The sequence below is a fragment of the Notamacropus eugenii genome, chromosome 1 (assembly GCF_028372415.1).
Source record: "Notamacropus eugenii isolate mMacEug1 chromosome 1, mMacEug1.pri_v2, whole genome shotgun sequence".
NCBI classification, from domain to species: Eukaryota; Metazoa; Chordata; class Mammalia; order Diprotodontia; family Macropodidae; genus Notamacropus; species Notamacropus eugenii.
Window position 1 is genome coordinate 356,292,007 of NC_092872.1, and position 18,200 is coordinate 356,310,206.

At 42.1% G+C, this 18,200-nt stretch overlaps 1 protein-coding gene and 1 long non-coding RNA gene across 4 annotated transcripts in view; one reads left to right on the top strand and one right to left on the bottom strand.

The window, feature by feature from the left end:
* Window positions 1-2,004: 2,004 nt before the first annotated feature.
* On the bottom strand, window positions 2,005-4,359 carry LOC140518273 (uncharacterized). Its single transcript, XR_011971890.1, has 2 exons — window positions 4,206-4,359; window positions 2,005-2,425 (listed from the first exon to the last, which is right to left on the bottom strand). It is a non-coding gene; the product is annotated as an uncharacterized lncRNA (long non-coding RNA).
* Window positions 4,360-4,731: 372 nt separating this feature from the next.
* The window catches only part of CCDC85C (coiled-coil domain containing 85C), a 192,298-nt gene continuing 178,829 nt past the window's right edge, over window positions 4,732-18,200 (top strand). For all 3 annotated transcript variants that reach the window (XM_072630277.1, XM_072630279.1, XM_072630278.1), the window contains exon 1: window positions 4,732-6,245. In XM_072630277.1, the coding sequence (XP_072486378.1) occupies window positions 5,459-6,245 (787 nt within the window). In that variant the 5' untranslated portion in view covers window positions 4,732-5,458. The remainder of the gene's footprint in view (window positions 6,246-18,200) is intronic.

Sequence of the window (18,200 nt, forward strand, 5' to 3'; positions counted from 1 at the left end):
GGCACCAGGAGTCTGCTCTCAATGTGCCTCTGGAATAGCCAGAACTGAGTCTTTTATGGTAGGTATGTAACTTTCTCTGGAAGCATCTGGAATCACATCTCCTTCCCCCAGGCACAGGGCAGTTCCTCAGCAAAACTGTCTGAGACTTAGGTGTTGTTACATAAAAATAAATTCTTTTGAAATCTTTTGTTTTTATGTCTCAGACATTTCTAGCTTTCCAGCCCCTCCAACCTTGTCCCCACCCAGTAAACTCTCCCTTCTAAACCAAGAAAAAGTTGAATAAATACCACAGTAACCTCTTCTGTGCCATTCCATACCCATAGTCTGCAATAAAACAAGTGTATTTCCTCCTCTTCTCTCTTGGTTATTGCAAGTACTGAGGAAATATTTATAAAGCAAATTATCAACTAAACTCCCAAGGATTTTGAATAGCACAAAAAAAAAAAAAAAAAGGAAAAGAAGTATATAGTCCCTGATCTTTTTCTTCTCACAGCAAGATGTTTGTCTCTCCCTAAACATGAGGACCTGATTAAATGAAGCAAACCAGAAAAATGTATTCCATTTCTCGATTGACAGTTTTTAAAAAGAGCCCTCTAAATCAAGGATTCTTAACCTAAGTCTATGAATGTGCATGAGGGGAGGGGAGGAATGCATCTTTATATTCAGTGATCTCTTACTGAAATTTAGCATTTTCTTCAGTTATGATTTTTTTAAAATTGACTGATTACATAGTTCCCTTATCCACCAATTTTGGGCAATCCCAGGTGATTTAGTAGGAACTTGAAATTCTTATCCCACTCCATACCCTCTGAATGATTGCTGGTTAAGTGAGTCCCACTTTATTAGTTTTGGTGTCACCAAATATAAGTATAATAATACTTACTACTCTCAGATTGTTTTGAGGAAAGTAATTTGTAAACTCTAATCTCCTATAAAAATTTGTTATCATATCACTTTCCTGTCTGTTGAAACAAACACAACTGTTACTCCCTGCAGGATGCTGGGTTAAGGGTTAGAGGTAAAATAAAGATGAAATAATAGATGCTTCTGTGTCAAGGAGGGGACAAGGAAGGAGTACCAGGCATCTAGACCTTGACTATGTAGTGCTGGTTACTTTTTGTTATATCTATGTCCTGTTTGTTTCTTTAACTGTAATCTCTTTCAGGACTGGGACAGAGTTTTAGACATTTTGTTTCAAGCTCCTAATCCAGGTTCTTTCCTGGAAGAGAGCTTCATAAAAGCATCATGGGGTAACATAAAGGATGAGTTTAGTTCTGGTACCACAGTTTAAGAAGGACATTGACGAGCCAGCATACATCTAGAGAAGGGTAACCAGGATTGTGAAGACCCTGATTCTATGTCATATGAGGATGACTGAAGGCTTTCGGGGATGAGAGAATGGAAGATTAAGGAGAACATGACGTCTGTGTTCAAATATTTGAAGGGTTGTTGTGATACTTTCGTCTTTGCCTCAGGAGAGGAGAACAAGGAACAATTGGTTGAAGCTGCAAATAGGCAAATTTAGGCTTGATGTCAGAAAAACCCTCTCACACAAACAACTTCCTAACAATTAGGAACTACCATTAGGATAATAACAAGTAAAAGTGAAATGGACTTACTCTATTTTTAAATTAATTTTTTTCAAATGAAATTCCTCCTTTCCTTCTCACCTCTCCCCAAAATATACTCTCAGTCAGGAGGTAGATAGCATATTTTATCATGATTCCTATGAAATCATGGTTGGTCACTGCATTGACTAGGCTTCCTTTAGAGGGGATGAGTTCCCCCTAGAGGTCTTCAAGCAAAGATTGGATAATCATTTGCCCATATGTTACAGCAGTGATTCCTTTAGGATTATATGGATGCCAAGGTTCCTTCCAGCTCCCATTCTGTGATTCTGTGGCTTGCACCCTCTTGGACTTTGTTTCCTCATTTGTAAAGTGGGGATAATGCCATCAGTCTTGCTTACTCCCAGGGTTATAAGTGTAAAACATCATATAAATATAAGGTGTTATTTTTGTTATTATAGATTGCCATAGTGACACTAAAGACAACATAAAAAACTACCAAAAGGGTAGGGAAGGCTTCCCAAAATTGTAAAAATCCCTGGCCCCTCTGGTTAAAACAAACAAATAAACAAAAAGTAATCAGAGGAGAAAGACCTAATCAGCATGTCATACCCTCTTTCTCAGGTCCTGGTAATCAGTCAATTAACAAGCTTTTATTAGCACCTACTATATGATCCCAGGCATTGTAGTACACTCTAGTCGTCTTGATCTGTATCTGGCCACTGGACCCAGATGGCTCTGGAGGAGAAAGTGAGGCTAGTGACTTGCACATCCTTCCCTCACTTAAATCCAATTCACTTGCAAGTCATGGCATCATTTTCCTGATGTGATGGTCCTCTTCAAGAATGAAGGAAAAACTACAACAGAAACAACACAAGAGATACAAACACAAAATCAAAACAGTTAATACTCTCAAGGAGGTTGAATGCGTCAAGGCCTGGAAGGCCTCCAACGGAAGGCAGCAGCACTTGAGTGGAATCTTAAAAGAAACCAGGGATTCCAAGTTGTAGAGGAGGGAGTGAATTCCAGGCATGGAAGATAGTCATTGCAAAGGCACCAAGAAGGGAGAGGGAATATTCCATGTGATGAATAGCCAGGCTGGTTTGGCTGGACCACAGAAAGGGGTAAAGCTAGAAAGGCAGTATGGGACTACACTGCGAGCTTGAAATGGCAGAAGAATTTTTAATCCCAGAGATGAAAGAATGTCAGACTTGAAGTTCAGAAAAATTACTTTGTTGGGTATGTAGAGAGTTGATTGAAGTGGAGAGAGACCAATTAGAAAGCTATTCTAACAGTCCAAGGTAGAGGTGATAAGGGCCTGAACAAGAGTTATAGCAGTGGAAGCCAAGAGGAGGGAAGCAATGCATGACATTAGGAAGTAACAAATGACAAAATTTGGCATCTGTTGATATGTGGGCTAAGGTAGAGTGAGGACATCTAGTTTGGTGCCCTCATCAGAAGTAGGGAAGTTCAGGAGAGAGGTGGGCATGGGTGGAAAGATAAAGAGCTCAGTTCTGATGTCTGCCAGATATTCAAGTTTGAAATGTCCATAGGCAGTTGGTGATATAGGACTGGAGCTCAGAAGACAGACTACAGTTGGATGATTCTCTCTCTCTCTCTGTCTCTTAAGATGACAATTGAACCAAAGAAAACTGATAAGGCCTCCAAGTGAAAGTATGGAGAGAAAAGTAAGGGCTTGACATGGATGACAATCCTGCCAAAGAGACTTCTTTATTTATTTTCAAGGATTTTACTTTATATATCCCCCATATTATCACCAATCCATCAAGTGCATTAAGGTTCCATTAGGGTTTCAAAAGAGACTTTTTAAAAAGAGTGTTCAGATCAGTAGGACAGCCAAGATAGACCAACGTGGAAAAAGTCCAAAGGACCCAGAGGGACTGAGGAGGCAAAAAGTGGAAAACTGAATTAAAGGCTGCAGAAAAGTTAGAGCATTGGCCTTATGCTTGAGAATGGACCATTAAATTTTACAATTAAGAACTCTTTGGTCACTCTACATAAAGTAATAAGATTAAAGAACAGTAAAGCATTTTAGAAACCATCTAGTGAGCCTCAGTTTCCACATTTGTAAAACGAGGATAATACTACTGGCACTATTTGAGGGGGCTGTGTGTGGGGGGGGCTTTGTGAACCTTAAAAACACAATGAAAATGAGAGTTTTTATTGCAGCTGAGTAAATTGAGGCTCAGAAAAGTTACTGAACCCACCCTAGTTCATATTAACTCCCCGCCCCTCATTTCACCTAACCCTCCCAGGTAGAGAGGTAGGAAAGGGAGCCTTCTACCACCAAGCTGCTGCCTCTTTCCTTCCGCCCTGGCTTCCCCGGCCGGTCGAACCATAGCCACATCAGCTGAGAACTTGGAGACCACCCCCCTTCTCCCTGGCCCGTTCAGATCTTATAATAAGGAATAGAAATGGATTTTGTTTACCATCCCAAGGCATTTCAGGGAAGCAGAAAAGGATTTCAGCAAAGGCCATCTCTATTATTTTCTGAGGCTGACGGGATTTGGGGGGGCAAAGGATGGTAAGAGGTGGAGAGAAACAATATCAGTGTCGTCTCCTTCGAGACAAGCTCCAACCCTACCTTTCCAACCCTCTCCCAGGCCTATTTTGTACCTGTATTTTCAAAGCGCTTTACAGCCTTCTGATTGGCTGAGTGGGGGAGGGGCCAAATAGCCTTTCTCCAGGAGCAGTAACTTGAACCTGCCGGGAGAGAGCAGGGGAGGGGAGCTTTGGGGCACTGGAGGGAGGAGACAACCACAACCTGAAAAGACTCAACCATCTAGGCGTCCTCCCCCCAAGCCCATCCCGCCCCTCCCACACCCCCTCGGAATCACCCAATCAGGCTGGCGTAGGGTGGGAGCCCGGCTCCTCTCCACCTCTGGCCAGGGGCCGGGTCCCGAGGACTCCAGACGAGGTGCGGGAGGAGTGGGGGAGGTTACAAGGTGGGCGGATCAGCGCTTCTCTCCGCCTCCTTTCCTTCAATCCTCCCTTCCCCAACCCTAGTTCTCCCGCAGGCAGGCGGGCGAAGCCGGAGCTGTTACGTTCGCTCCTCCCTCCTGGGGTAGGTGGGGCCGCCTCGGGCTCGGAGAGTAAAGGGGGAGGGGGGGGGGAAATAAGGGGGAGAAAGGGGGGAGGGGTCTCTCCATCTCCGACTCCTCCTCCTCTAGACTAGAGCTGATCGCTTAGCCACCGCGAGCGCGCTCCCAGTGCGTTCAATCGAGCCAACCAGACCGAAGACAGGGGGGTGTAGGGGTTAAGCCGAAGCCCGAGGTGGGGGCAGGACGCGAGCAGAGCGGGGACCTGTGTGCCACCGTGCGTTGTTCGCGAGGGCAAGGGCAAGGCAGCCACATCGAAGCAGATGGAGAATAGGAACTGGCCCGGTGAGGGTCTCCCTCGGCCGCCGCGGGGCCATTGAGACTTGCCGGATGCCGAAGCCTTTCTCCCATTCGGAATAGCCCGCGCTTATCTCGGGGCAGTGAAATTTCTTCGCCTCTTGCCCGGAGCGAGGCGGCCCAGGAGAGCCCCAGGTGCGCTTCGGAGAGGAACCAAGAGCCCTAAGCCCGATTGTCTACGGAAAACAGGCTGCTGTGCAGCCCGGAGTCCAGCAGGTGCCGGCTTTCCCTCTCACCCTGCCTCCGGGCCGGGGGAAGGGGCGCTGAGGGAGTCCGTCTGCCCCTCCCATCCAAGGCAGAGGTGGTCTTTGCACCGAGTGTGTTGGAAGGGGAGAATAGCGCAACTTACGGGAGATGCACGGGTGATCGGGGAGCTAGTGCAAGGGAGTGAGAGAGAGGGGAGGGGGAGGAAAAAAGTCACTTCTCTCCTCCTCCCCACCTGAAGGTGTCCAGCGCCTTCGTGTCGGTGCCGCGATGGCCAAGAACACGTCGGAAGGGTCGGGCAAGGAGGATCTGAGCAAGGTTCCGGACGAGGAGCTACTACGCTGGAGCAAGGAGGAGCTGGCGCGGCGGCTGCGGCGGGCAGAGGGCGAGAAGATGGGCCTCATGGTGGAACACGGGAACCTGATGAAGGACGTAAACCGGCGGCTGCAGCTGCACCTCCACGAGATCCGCGGCCTCAAGGAGGTCAACCAGAAACTGCAGGACGACAACCACGAGCTGCGGGAGCTCTGCTGCTTCCTGGACGACGACCGGCAAAAAGGCAAGAAGCTTTCGCGCGAGTGGCAGCGCTTCGGTCGCCACACGGCCAGCGTGCTGTGGAAGGAGGTGGCCCTGTCCCAGCAGAAACTGCGCGAGTTGGAGGCCCGCCAGGAGGCCCTGGTGCGGGAGAACCTGGAGCTCAAGGAGATCGTGCTCATGCTGGACGAGGAGCGCAGCGGCCCCGGCTCCCGCAGCTCCATCGACAGCCAGGCCAGCCTCACCAACCTGGCGGGGGGCGCGGGCGGTGCCGGGCCCCGCGACGTGGGCGACGGCAGCAGCACGTCCAGCACGGGCAGCGGCGGCAGCCCGGACCACCACCACCACCCGCTGCACCCCCACGGGCACCTGCCGCCGCCCGGCCCCCAGCAGCCGCAGCAGTCCACAGCCCCCGCGCCCCCGCTTCACAAAGCAGCGGACGCCAAGGCCGGCGCTACCCGGAGATCCTTGGACGACCTGTCGGCGCCCCTGCATCATCGGAGCATCTCCAATGGACTCAACGGTAGGAAGCCGGCTCTTTCTTTCCTCTCCCCAGGCGATCTGGAAGTCTTCGAAACCGGTAGTGAAAGTGCTTTGGGGGACTCCCTCTAGGGGGAAAGAGTTGGAGTTTTGGAAATTCCTTGGGGTTTAGATTTTCTTGGGCCAATTCTTCAAAATGAGTTTTCTGTACTTGGGAACTTAGGGCTCTGTTCTTAACTTCCGCAAGGTAGTCTACTAGACTTAGAAGACTTGTAATAGGTGATTGGAGGAGTGTGTGTGTGTGTGTGTGTGTGTGTGTGTGTGTGTGTGTGTGTGTGTGTGTGTGTGTCTTTGTGTGTGTGTCTGTGTGTGTCTGTGTGTGTATGTGTGTGTGTGTGTGTGGATTTGGAGTGCTCCGGTCCCTTTTCAGTTCTTTATAGCCCAGGACCCGGAATAATGTTCTCTCTGGGCCTCCCCTCGGTTGTCCGGTCCATAGAGGGCTTCAACTACTGGAGTAAGTGGGGATTGCTACTCTCCCTGGTTTGTGTGTGACTTCACCTGTTACCTTAGGAGAAACAGCTAGCTCCTCTCCCCTCTCTGATTTCATCTCCGCGTCTACTCCCCCCGAGCCAGGAGAAACCAATTTCTTTTTTCAGTTTTACATTGCTTTCAAGGGGAGTTAAACAGATGCCCAAACTGTCTCCCGACACGCTGTTTATATTTACCCGGAATACCATGTGGGCGGCCCAGGCATAGACTTGCAGCATGAAGTGGGTGATTGGGTTTGTGATAATGGCTTGTGTGTGTGTGTGTGTTTAAATTTAATAAAGGGGTAAGCCTAGCCAGTAAAGGAAAAGCCATGATTTGGGAGGGAGGCCTGGACGGTTGGCCAACCCCATAACAAAGGTTAAGGTTCTGTGGATTTTAGACAGGTTTAGAATCTTTCAACCTTAGGTACGTGGGTGGGAGGCTATGGGTAATTCTGATGTTGAAGGGGATTTAGCCAGGGGCCTGGGGCCTAATCAGTTCTGGGATTATTTGCTCCAGAGAAGGAAATTACTTTTAGAGAAAATGCAAAGGAGTCCCAGATCTTGGGCTAAAGCTGCATTCTTCCCGTCTTTGTTGACATCCTAAAACATGAAAGTGAAGGATACATTTGTCTGGAATAAAATTTAAAGCATGCTTATATGTTTCTTGATAATAGCAAAACTGGAGTGTTAAGACTGAAATAAAATAATAAATATGCTTATCAATTAGAGGGGTTATCCTGCATTATAGTGTAAGTGTTCATATCCAGTTTTGTCTTATAAGCACAGTTTTGGTTCATGAGAATAAAGAGATATCTTGTTTTTCAACTCACATATATGATATATGTAAATATATCTACTGATACACACAGGTATTGGCAAAGCAAGTTAGTGGTGATATTAGGTATAAAGTATTTTTACATCACTTATCTCATTTGCCCCTATGGGGCAAGCAATCAAGTAGGAATAGCCCCGTTTCACAGATGAGGAAATGGAGAAAAGTTGTGTCACAGCACATCCAAGAGATGTCTGAATGGGTGATGGTCTAAGTATATGGGAATGTTTCACCAATGTGAAAAGAAGATGAAGGGAAGACATGGTGCCTCTGTTCAAATATTCAAAGGGGTGCTATGGGGTAGGAAAGGTTAGATTTGTTCAGCTTGCCCCAGGGGGCAAAAGTAGGAGCACTTGGTGAAAGTGATGTATAGGTAGGAGCCTTGATATAAGGAAAAAAATTCCTGGCAAGTAAGTGCCTTTCAAGAGTGCAGTGGACTATTTTTGGAGGTGTAATAGATTTTCAGTCACAGAAATTCTCCAAGCTCAAATGACCCACCCAACTTGTCAAAGATATTGGAGAGAGTATTCTTATTGCTTATAATTAATAAACTCAGATTTTTTTGATTTGCCCGAAGTCTCTTAGAAAATGGAGGCAGTGGTCTTTCTATTACCACTGCCTTACATTAGGTGCCCAGAATAGGATTCACCTTAAGTATAAGCGTTTTTCCTTTTTATGCCCTGAAAATTCATATGAGATGGGGAAAGCAAAACAAAACTGTCATCCTATGCTTATAACTTTTGGATCCATTTTTCCTTGAGAAAACCTTGGGATTCAGGATCAGAAAATGCCTGTCACAGCCTGTTCCCTGTGCTTCAAGTGATGCCTCTTATCTTCCAGGCTGTATCTGGCTTTGCTTTGCTCTCTCCTCCCCTCCAGAGCTGTGATGGCACTTCCTTGTTCTTCCACATTTTTAGCTGTTCAGTTCCTGCTTCTGGTGGCTATTCTAAGCTATTTGCCTGCAGGTGAAGATTAAACTCATCTTTTCTGGTATTCTTTGAAGGCATTTTGGAAAATTAATGAGAAAAAAAACATCTATTTTACCATTATAGCTCCTGATGAAAATAGGTTTAGTTTTTTTTTTACTTCGTTTCTTAAGCCCAGAAATCAGGATTTGGTATTTCAGGTTGTCTGGTAAATTGTGTATGTACAGGGTGAGGTAGGGAGTGGTTGGGTAGTAAATAGTGGAATCCTGATTTGTTGGGACTGGGAGGGCCCTTTAATATCTTTTAGTTCTATCCCTTCATTTGACTGAGGAGGAAATGAGAAATGACTCAAGTGATTTGCCTGAGATCATATAGATCGTTTTAATAGTAGTTCTTAAATGAGAAAATAAGTTACTTATTCTTTTACTTGGCCTGATGACAGTTTGGGTTTAAATGGATATTTTGTTACACATGAGGGATCTTTCATTATTGACCTCCTTTTTGTTTCCAGTTGTATGCTATTCACTTGGCAGGACAGAATTTTTGATTGTTAATGTCTTAATTATCCCTGCCCTCCCCACTTCCTTCCCCCCCCCCCACTGGAATAATAAAGAAAAAAACCCTAAAACATTTTATGAATACCCAGCTTCAAGTTTTCTTTGTAGGAGTAAGATGTGCTTGATTGTCCAGGGAAGATGTTAGAAGTAGGCAGATAGATTGCCTACCTCTTTATTCCAGCCTCTGTGATTCTGTGTTTCTTCTGATTTCACAAACAGGCTGAGAATTTTATTAGCTTAAAGTAGATCCACTTTTGGGGGGAAGGGGAGGAGGTGGGATTTCTTCTTGTGCACAGAGTAGGTGCTTAATATTTGAATTGAATTTGTTGAGTTTTCTTGATAGAGTATCTTTTGGATAAGGTAATTTATAATAATGATCTCTCATCTCTGTGAAGTATAGCATGTTATGCTTGCAAAGCACCTTCATATCTGTTCTTTGCCTTACCAATACATTTATTAAGCCTTTCTAGTATATGGAGCTCAATGCTGAATGGGTGAAATTAAGTTTAGCTATGTTATAACAATTCAGTAAAAAAGGCACAGCAGGTAGCATTATCTCCATTTGACAGCAATTTTAGTCGTGGTTTCACAGGGGTGACTGAGCCAGAATTACAACCCAAATCCACTCTTCTCTAGGTTCAATGTTTTTTCCACTGCACCAAAAGTCAAAATTCCCCTTGTCATCATCTTAACATTCATTCAGAATACCCAGAAAGTACAGAAATTTGACAAAAATAGCAGTAGATCCTTTCTATTAAACTATATAGTGAATATACAGAAAGGAAGTTTCATGATAGCAGACTGCTACACCATTGTGATGAGAGCATTTACTTGCATGCATGGGTGTTGAATTGAATGATTTCAGATTTTCTTCTAATGTTGATGCTCTATAGTTCTGTGAAGCTAAGAATTCATTCTGATATGCATGGCGACTCAGTCTTGTTCTCTAGCTCTAGGGCTAGAGAATTGAACTGCTTTAGATTTCCCTTATACCACATATAATTTCATCAAAGTATATAGCCCTTTCTCTTTAGTCTTCTGTTTGTTAGACAGTCTCAGGAAAATTATGGTGACCTATCAGCACCTCTAAACAAGCTGAAATTTACCCTGTAAGGGGTTCTGTTTACTTTTTAATTAGAGCCTTAACTTACACTTTGTGATGCTCTTAACTGTGAATCTGAATGGATGCCTGTCAGCTAGTAAAAACACAACCCAAAAGTCCCCACCTAATGATGTGCCTATGCTTTTATAATAGTGGACTGATTCAAGTAGGAAAGAATTAAGTCATTATTATAGTTTGAAGATGGTATCAATATTCAGAGAAAATGAATGGAGAAAATCTTTTATATACATAGATACATATACCTATTTCTCTGGCATTTTGGGATTGACAAAAGGAAGCTTAGTTTGATACAGTTTGATACGGAGACTAGACAGAGAATAGAATGTGAGAACTAGTAGGGACCTTGAAGAACATTTATCCTAAGCATCTCCTTTCCCAGGAGCCCATGGAGTGACAACTCTCCCAAGAGTATACAGTCAGGAACAGAGTGGGGACTAGGACCCAGTCTCCAAATTCCCAATCCAAGGTTCTTTATGTTATTTACAATGCTCCCTAAACACTCATTTGCTCAATGAAATCATGTTCTTCACATTGAATCTTGTGTTCTGTAAGCTTAACTAGCTGGATCTTAGTGGTGATAACAGAGTAGGAAATTCAGACAGATGAACTAGAAAAATCCAGTAAATCAGGTTAATGAATTGAGGGAATGGCATTTGCTTATTTTGGTAGTGAGGCAGTGTGGCATAATGGAAACAATACTGACTCTGGGGTCAGAAGACCTGTGTTTAGAACCCCAGATCTGATAGCTTTACTACCTGTGTGACCTTAGACAAGTCACTCACTTCCTTGTTTCTCAGTGTCCTCATCTGTAAAATGAGGGAGTTGGTCTAAAAGATCTGTGGGGCTCCCTTCTTAATGCTCCATCTATGATTATATCTACAATCCAATTTTTTTTTTGAAGTCAAGGTTTTGTGCCCATCATCCATTAAATTAGAGAAAATCTACCATTGCTCAAATGAGATTACTTGCTTTTGAAGTTTTATTGCAACTTTGAGAAGAGAAAAAAAGAGAACAGAGAAAACCCTATTTGTGTTGGTTTAGCAAAGAGGAAGGGAATGGATGGTCTTTATTCCTCTGCTACTTTGTTTAAAAAGAAAATCACTCTGAATGAACCCTTTATTTTGTGCCTTTCAGCCTAGAACCAAGGCCAAGACCTAAGCTACTACATGTTACACTTCCAAAACATAACCTAGTCTGGTGAGCAAAGGTCAGCAAAGATTGATGGCCATGGTTAGATAAGGTTTTTTTTCTTTTCCTAAACATAATCAGGGATGACCTGATCACATTACTCGATTGGTAAGCTTTGAATAGGTTCTCAATGTCTGCTGAATGAATCCTTTGGGCTGGCATTCAATGTCTTCTATCATCTGGCCTCAGTCAACCTTTCCGTACTTCCCTCCCATTTTTTCCCTTCAGGCTTCCTGCACTCCACTCACATATTGGACATATACAGACTTAGCCATTCTACCTTTATTTGTTTGATTCCTTTACTTATAATGGCTTCTCCTGGTCTGCATCTTTGCCTGCCAAGCTCTTCCCTATTCTTCAGCAATAATTACTTAACTGCTCTTAGAAATAAGAAGAATTAGAGCACAAGCACAGGCACACACATGCTCTCACACATACACAAGTTTGACCATGTTCCTCCCCGATTCTAGATGTTCCAGTGGCACCCTCTTGGTTCTAAAGTGAAATGCAGCTTCTCTGTCTGGCAGTTGTAACTCTTTACAATCTGACTCAATCCTTGCCATCCTGAGTTATCAAAGAAAGGCTCAATTCTATTCAGAATCTTCAGTAGAAGAGGGCTGGGGTAGTACATGATATATTTTACAATAATTTTCCTCCAAAAAAGTGCTGAAAAGAGAAACAAGTTTGTGTACTTAAATGGTTAATCCAATTATCTGGGAAATGCCATATGTGTAACAGATCATTTCTCCCGTGATGTTGGATAAATGAGGCATCAAAATTAGGTATGTGGTTCAATTTTTGTTGTTGTTGTTCAGACCATTTCATTCAGTGACAAAATTCCCTGTTTGCACGGTACTACTACTATCACCACCACTTACGTAGTACTTATGTAGTACCTACTATGTTCCAGGTACTACTACTTCTACTACTGCTGCTGCTTCTACCACCACCACTATCAGTAGTTAGCAGTTATGTAGCTCCTACTATGGGCCAGACATTGTGCTAAGTACTTCACAAATGTGATCTCATTTGATGTTCACAAAAACTCGGGAGATAAGTACTACTGTCATCCCTATTTTCAGTTGAGAAAAATGAGGCAAATAGAGGTTAAATAACTTGTCCAAAGTCACATAGCAAGTACTTATCTGAGGCCAGACTTGATCATATCTTCCTGACCCCAAGCCCAGCAGTCTATCCACTGGTCCTATCCATCATGCCAAAGACTTACAACCAATTCTACAATATTGTCTGGTAATTCTGGGAGGTTAAAATGCCAACCCTGTGGTTACATAGCCATTAAGTGTACTTTCCCCTCTTTGTGCTTTGATTTTCTCATCTTGAAAAGGAGGGGAGTAGGCTATGTAATTTCCAAGACTCCTACCACTTGTAACATCTATTTAGATCAGTAGGTTTAGGTTTACACTATACTGGGTTTCTCTAGCAATTCAAATCACTGGAAGTGGAGTGGGAGTGGATGTAGTTCCATAATGTTGGTACCCAACAACTACGATCAATACAGTGACTATATGGTACAGCTATGACACAATTTCTAACAACCTGGACTGAGGAAGTATCAATAATTTGGCTAGTTTATATACAGCATGAGGTGTATGTAAAGGTCTCACAGTACCAAACTTCGAACTTCAAACTAAACCACACAAAGCAGTAATTACCAAAATTATATGATGCTGGTTAAAAATAGAACAGAAAATTAGGTACTAGGTTAGGAAGCAAATGAACACAGTAATGTAGTGTTCAATAAACCTAAAGACCCAAACCATTAGGGTAAGGATTCATTATCTGAAAAAAATGTTGGGAAAACTGGAAAGCAGTCCCACTGAAATTAAATTTAGAGGACTATCATCTCATAACAGGTACTTCAATAATCTCCAAATGGATATATCATCTACATATGTGTATCTATGTAGGTCTGGGGTATACTACTACTTCTGGTGTTTTTGGGTATATAGGATATTGGGTTTTCCTCAACTGAGTCTGAGTGGGGAAGGTGTTAACGGAATTTTGTATACAGTAATGCATCTCCTCACAATTTTTTATGAACTGAGATTTAACCATCTATTTACTGAGGTCCTATTATGTAGCAGGCACTATGGAGGGTGAAAAGGAAGATCTCACAATCTAGCATTTAGAAACTCAGTGCTAAAGTAAATAATAAAGAGCTTCATGGGCATATAAATGATTAGGTAATGCTTTTTAAAAGTTTCTTTTCAATTACCTTTTTATTGACTTGTCCCTCCCTCATCCCTTCCCCACATGGGACAATAGTATGCCATAGGTGCCCATATCTACTTTAACCCATGTGAAAGTGTTTATTAAAAATCTGCTATATTTTGAATACTGGTCTGGGTCCTTTTGAAATTATGGAAGTGTAAGACCTGGCTCCTGTCCCTGGAGAGAACTAATAACAGACAAGAAACAATTAAAAAACAATTAAAGTGCCACACTATGCAATTAAATGCAGTACAACAAAATTGTTTATTTACTCCAGCATCTTGATTATTTAAGTATGGTAAATATGATGCTCAGAGACTCCTCTATTGATTTTTAAGAAGCTGAAACAAAGGTAAATTATTTTAACTCACTGTGTAACCTTAGACAGATAATTTCTTTTTGGGGGCTTTAGTTTTACCCTTTTGTAAAAATTAGGGTGTTGAACTGGTAGTGGATGATCTCCTCCAATTCTGACATTCTTTAGTTTTATAATTTTAAGGTTCCCTCCAGCTCAATGTTCACTTCATGTTCTCTGACTGCAGTTAAACCTTTTTGGATTGTTGAGGTTGGATGTACACTGTTCTTAGGAGGAGGATTTTCTCGGGGGCAGGTTAGTTCCATTTTCCAGGAATTGCCCAGTAGCAATTAGTTCTGTGAGTCTGAGATCCTTTCCAGTGCTACTCTTCAGAAAATGAAAATTAAGTCTGAGCACGCAAATGCAATTTCCTTCTTTGTAGTTCTTGTTGCCTCCCCTAAGTCATATTTTTTGTTATTTGAAAAGCAGTGTTGGTTGTGTTTTGTCTTTGCTGTAGGGACTACAGGAAGGGACTTCTAGTGATTGAAGGTAAGGGCATTGATGACTTTATGGGATTTACTAGAGACGCTGCCCTGAGCTTTACCATCCTCATTCTCTTGTCTCTGGATTCCTGATCTGAGCTACTGGAACAATAATAATTTCCCAACCATACTGACAAAGTGTGGTATTGTCTCTAACTAGGAGTCTGATACTCCTACCTCTGGAGAGACCTTTGTTATTGGAAACCATTGTTGACAAACTTAATTCTTTTGGATAAATGGCTGTATTTTATGGCCATTGGTGGAACTACCCACTTAGCTCTGTCAAAAGCAATCAGTAAAGACTAGTTACAGTGTTAATGGTTTGAACTCTTTTGAAGGACCATTATCAAATACAACTGAGGAAGCTCAGTGTAGTGGGAAGTTAACTGGACTTGAAGACCAGTTCACATCTTGACTCTTAACACCTCTGGTCATATGACCCTAGAGAAGTCACTTCACTGGAGTCTGAGCTGCCTCATTTATAAAGTCAAGAGAAGAAATACTTATAATACTTGCCTCACTAGTTGTTGTGAGGAAAATGTTTTATAAACCTTCAACTGCTATAGAACTGCTATTCTGAGCCATTATATTAGGATTGGCAAGCTGAAATGGAAAGAAACCTGGTCAGGGACACTTTGGCATTCTCATGCCTTTGATAATTGATTTACTTTGTGAACTTAGCTAAGTCACTCCCTCATTCAGCCTCAGTTTTCTCTTTCTGTAAAATGAGATGCGGTTGGATTAGGTGATTAAGGTCCCTTTCACATAGTGGGTTACTGAAAAGCTAAAAGTAGGCTCCAGGTCTCCTGGCTCCTAATCTTTCCAGTAAATTGTTCTGCCTCCTTTTATAACAGAAGTAGGAAAGTGATAAGTGACAGCCACGTGAGGCATTGTGCTGTAAATGAGTAATGAGAGAAATCTGCCTTTTTCTCATTGGCCCATCACTGACCTGTGACAGTATGGACATCTTGGGAGTTATATCTTGATGCAGTTAGATGGACTTTTTCATGTGAGTTAATGTACTTTCACTATATCCACTGAGCATCCTTTTATCTGTGTAGTCTCCTCCATTGTCTTCAGTGTCTTCCTTATTATGATTTGTGGAGAATTTGTCACAAAGAGGCATATGGAGGGAAGAACCCTGGGTGCAAAATAGTCAGATATAGGTAGGCAGTGCTGACAGACATACTCATGTTAACACAGCCACTGAGAGGAAGTTGACCCATTTCTAAAAATAGACAGTCTACTGTCAGGGGAAAAAGAAGGTCTAATTGTCTACTCGAATCAGTCTTTCTGTTGACTCTAGGGTTGTAATATAAGGAGGTTAACTCTTGTCTTCTGAATTAACAGCTTCACAAGGAACACAGGCTTACCCTTCCCAGTCACAAGAGCATTATTGTCTGTGGCAGCTGGTAAAGCTGCCCTCTTCCTATCACAGATCTTGAACGCCAGCATTTTCTCTTTCCTAATGAGCTCTTCTTTGAGAAATACATCCTTTGTGAAGATAGTTCCGGTCACTGTAATCCTCAACCTGGTCTTTCAGAATGGGGTTAGTTTTTTGGTAAAGGTTGAGCAGCTAAAATTTCTGTTACTGTTTCCTACCTACCGTCTTTCAGACCTACCTTAGATCCCAGCTCCTTTATTAAATTTGATACCTATTTATTAGCCAAGCATTACCCTTTTGACACTGGGGATACAAAGATGGAGAAACAGTATATCCTTAGCCCTCTAAGACCTTACTTTCCAATAGAGGGGGAGAGAAACCAGCATGATTAAAAAAAGATAAAATATGACAGGAACAGAGCACAGATCCAGATAAAGGATAAAGGTATTATTGATCTAGAGCTAGAAGAGACTTTAAAGGCCATATATTTTTTTTACAGATGAGGCAATTGAGTCCCAGAGAAGTGAAATGATTTGCCCAAAGCTGAATTGGTTTCAGTGACAGAGTTAGCATTTAACCTTGGGTTTTCAGTCTTCAGAGTTCAGTACTCTTTCTACTTCAGGACAACCTTCTAAATAGGTTGTGATATTCATCATTGCTCCCATTCCTTATAGCATTTTCAAGTTTACAAAGCAGACACACTAATACTCTGTTGGTGGAGCTGTAAATTAATCTAGCTATTCTGAAAAGTGCTTCGGAAGGAAAAAATCACTGTTGGTACTCCTAGATTCACTAAACTGTGCATACTCTTTGACCCAGTGATACTATTACTGGACTTATCCCATAAAAACATTTTTAAAAAAAAGATGAAATGAACCCATATTACGGAAATGTCAAAAACCTGGATGCTATCAGTGTGACCACCAGTTGAAGAATGACTGAACAAATGATGGGATATGTATAAAATAACATACATCACTTTCATCACAGCCTTCCCATGAGTAGTGTATGGTAGTGCAAGGATTGTTGTCTCCATTTCATAGGTGAGGAATTTTAGATTCAGAGTGAAATGATTTCCTCATGGCCAATAGTAACGTTAGAGATAAAATATGAACCCAAACTTGTTTCCTGGCTCCAAATCCAGAGCTCTTTCTATCACATAAAACATTACAGACTCCTGTTGTGGGAAGCCTGTTGAATTCCCAGATTTCAATAGGAAGGCTTTGGGATGAGTCCATTTATCTCTACTTTATCTGTCATTAGTAGTAGCATTTAATAATTCCCTATTCATCTTCAAAGCTTAATCATCTGATGGTAGCAGGTATTATTATCTCTCTTTGTAGCTAGGAGAAATTGAGATACTCAGAGGTTAAATGAGTTAGTTACCTGAGGTCCAGCCTCTGGTTATATTGGCCTAGTCTCAGCATTTGGAATCAGACCAGGGCTCTGCTCTGTGCTTGAGTCCTTCTGTCTTCTGATGGGCTGAAAGGGGAGATGAGAAGTGGAGAGTGGGGGACTCCATAGCACTGTGGATGCTACTGGTTTGTTTTTTTTTTTACTCAATGCATTTTAATTTATATTTGGTTTTTATATTATCTCTATTTCCTAATAACAGCAGTGATTCACTTAGTGGAAACTCAGCATTGTTTATTTTGTTTCACACAGTGTTGTTTCTTCTTGCCATATCAGACAAGAGCTGCTGTATAAATGCGATTATTAGGATTTTAATGGTAATCTCAGAACTAGGGTCTCTCCAAGCTGATGATGCCTTTTTTGTAAGGACATGGTTTCCTCATTGCCCTTGGTTTAGTTTTAGACAAAGTGTAGCCTTTTTTTTCTGGCATAAAGAGATTTTCATTCTGTTTGTAACTAGGGAATGTATCTAGAGATATATCAAAAATTTCCTGGGTCAGAAATGCATAGAACTAGATAACTATTTTTATTTGTATATCTATTTTCTATTTTTATTTCACTTTCATTTTGGAATATATTCTTCCTCCCTCCTCTTCCCAGTGAGCCATCCTTTACATGAAATAATCAAAGGAGAAAAAGCAGTTCAGCAAAACTAATTAATACATCAGTCAAATCTGATAGGCTATGCTATTGTCCATAGCCATAGTCCCCCTACCTCTGCAAAGAATGAAAGGAGATGCATTAAAATTATTTTTAAAATTCTGAAATTAAACACTAATAAGATGTGCATTTCCATATAGAGAGGAAAATTGAGAAGGGAAATTAAATATGCAGCCACAAATTTGTACCATGCATGACTTTCCAAGTAACACATATCATTCAAGTTTTTTTTTCAAAGTTGCCCTGATTGTGTTTCCTACTGACCTTCTCTCTATTCTCTTCTGTGAATTTTCTCAAATGCTTCAGATCACCCTCT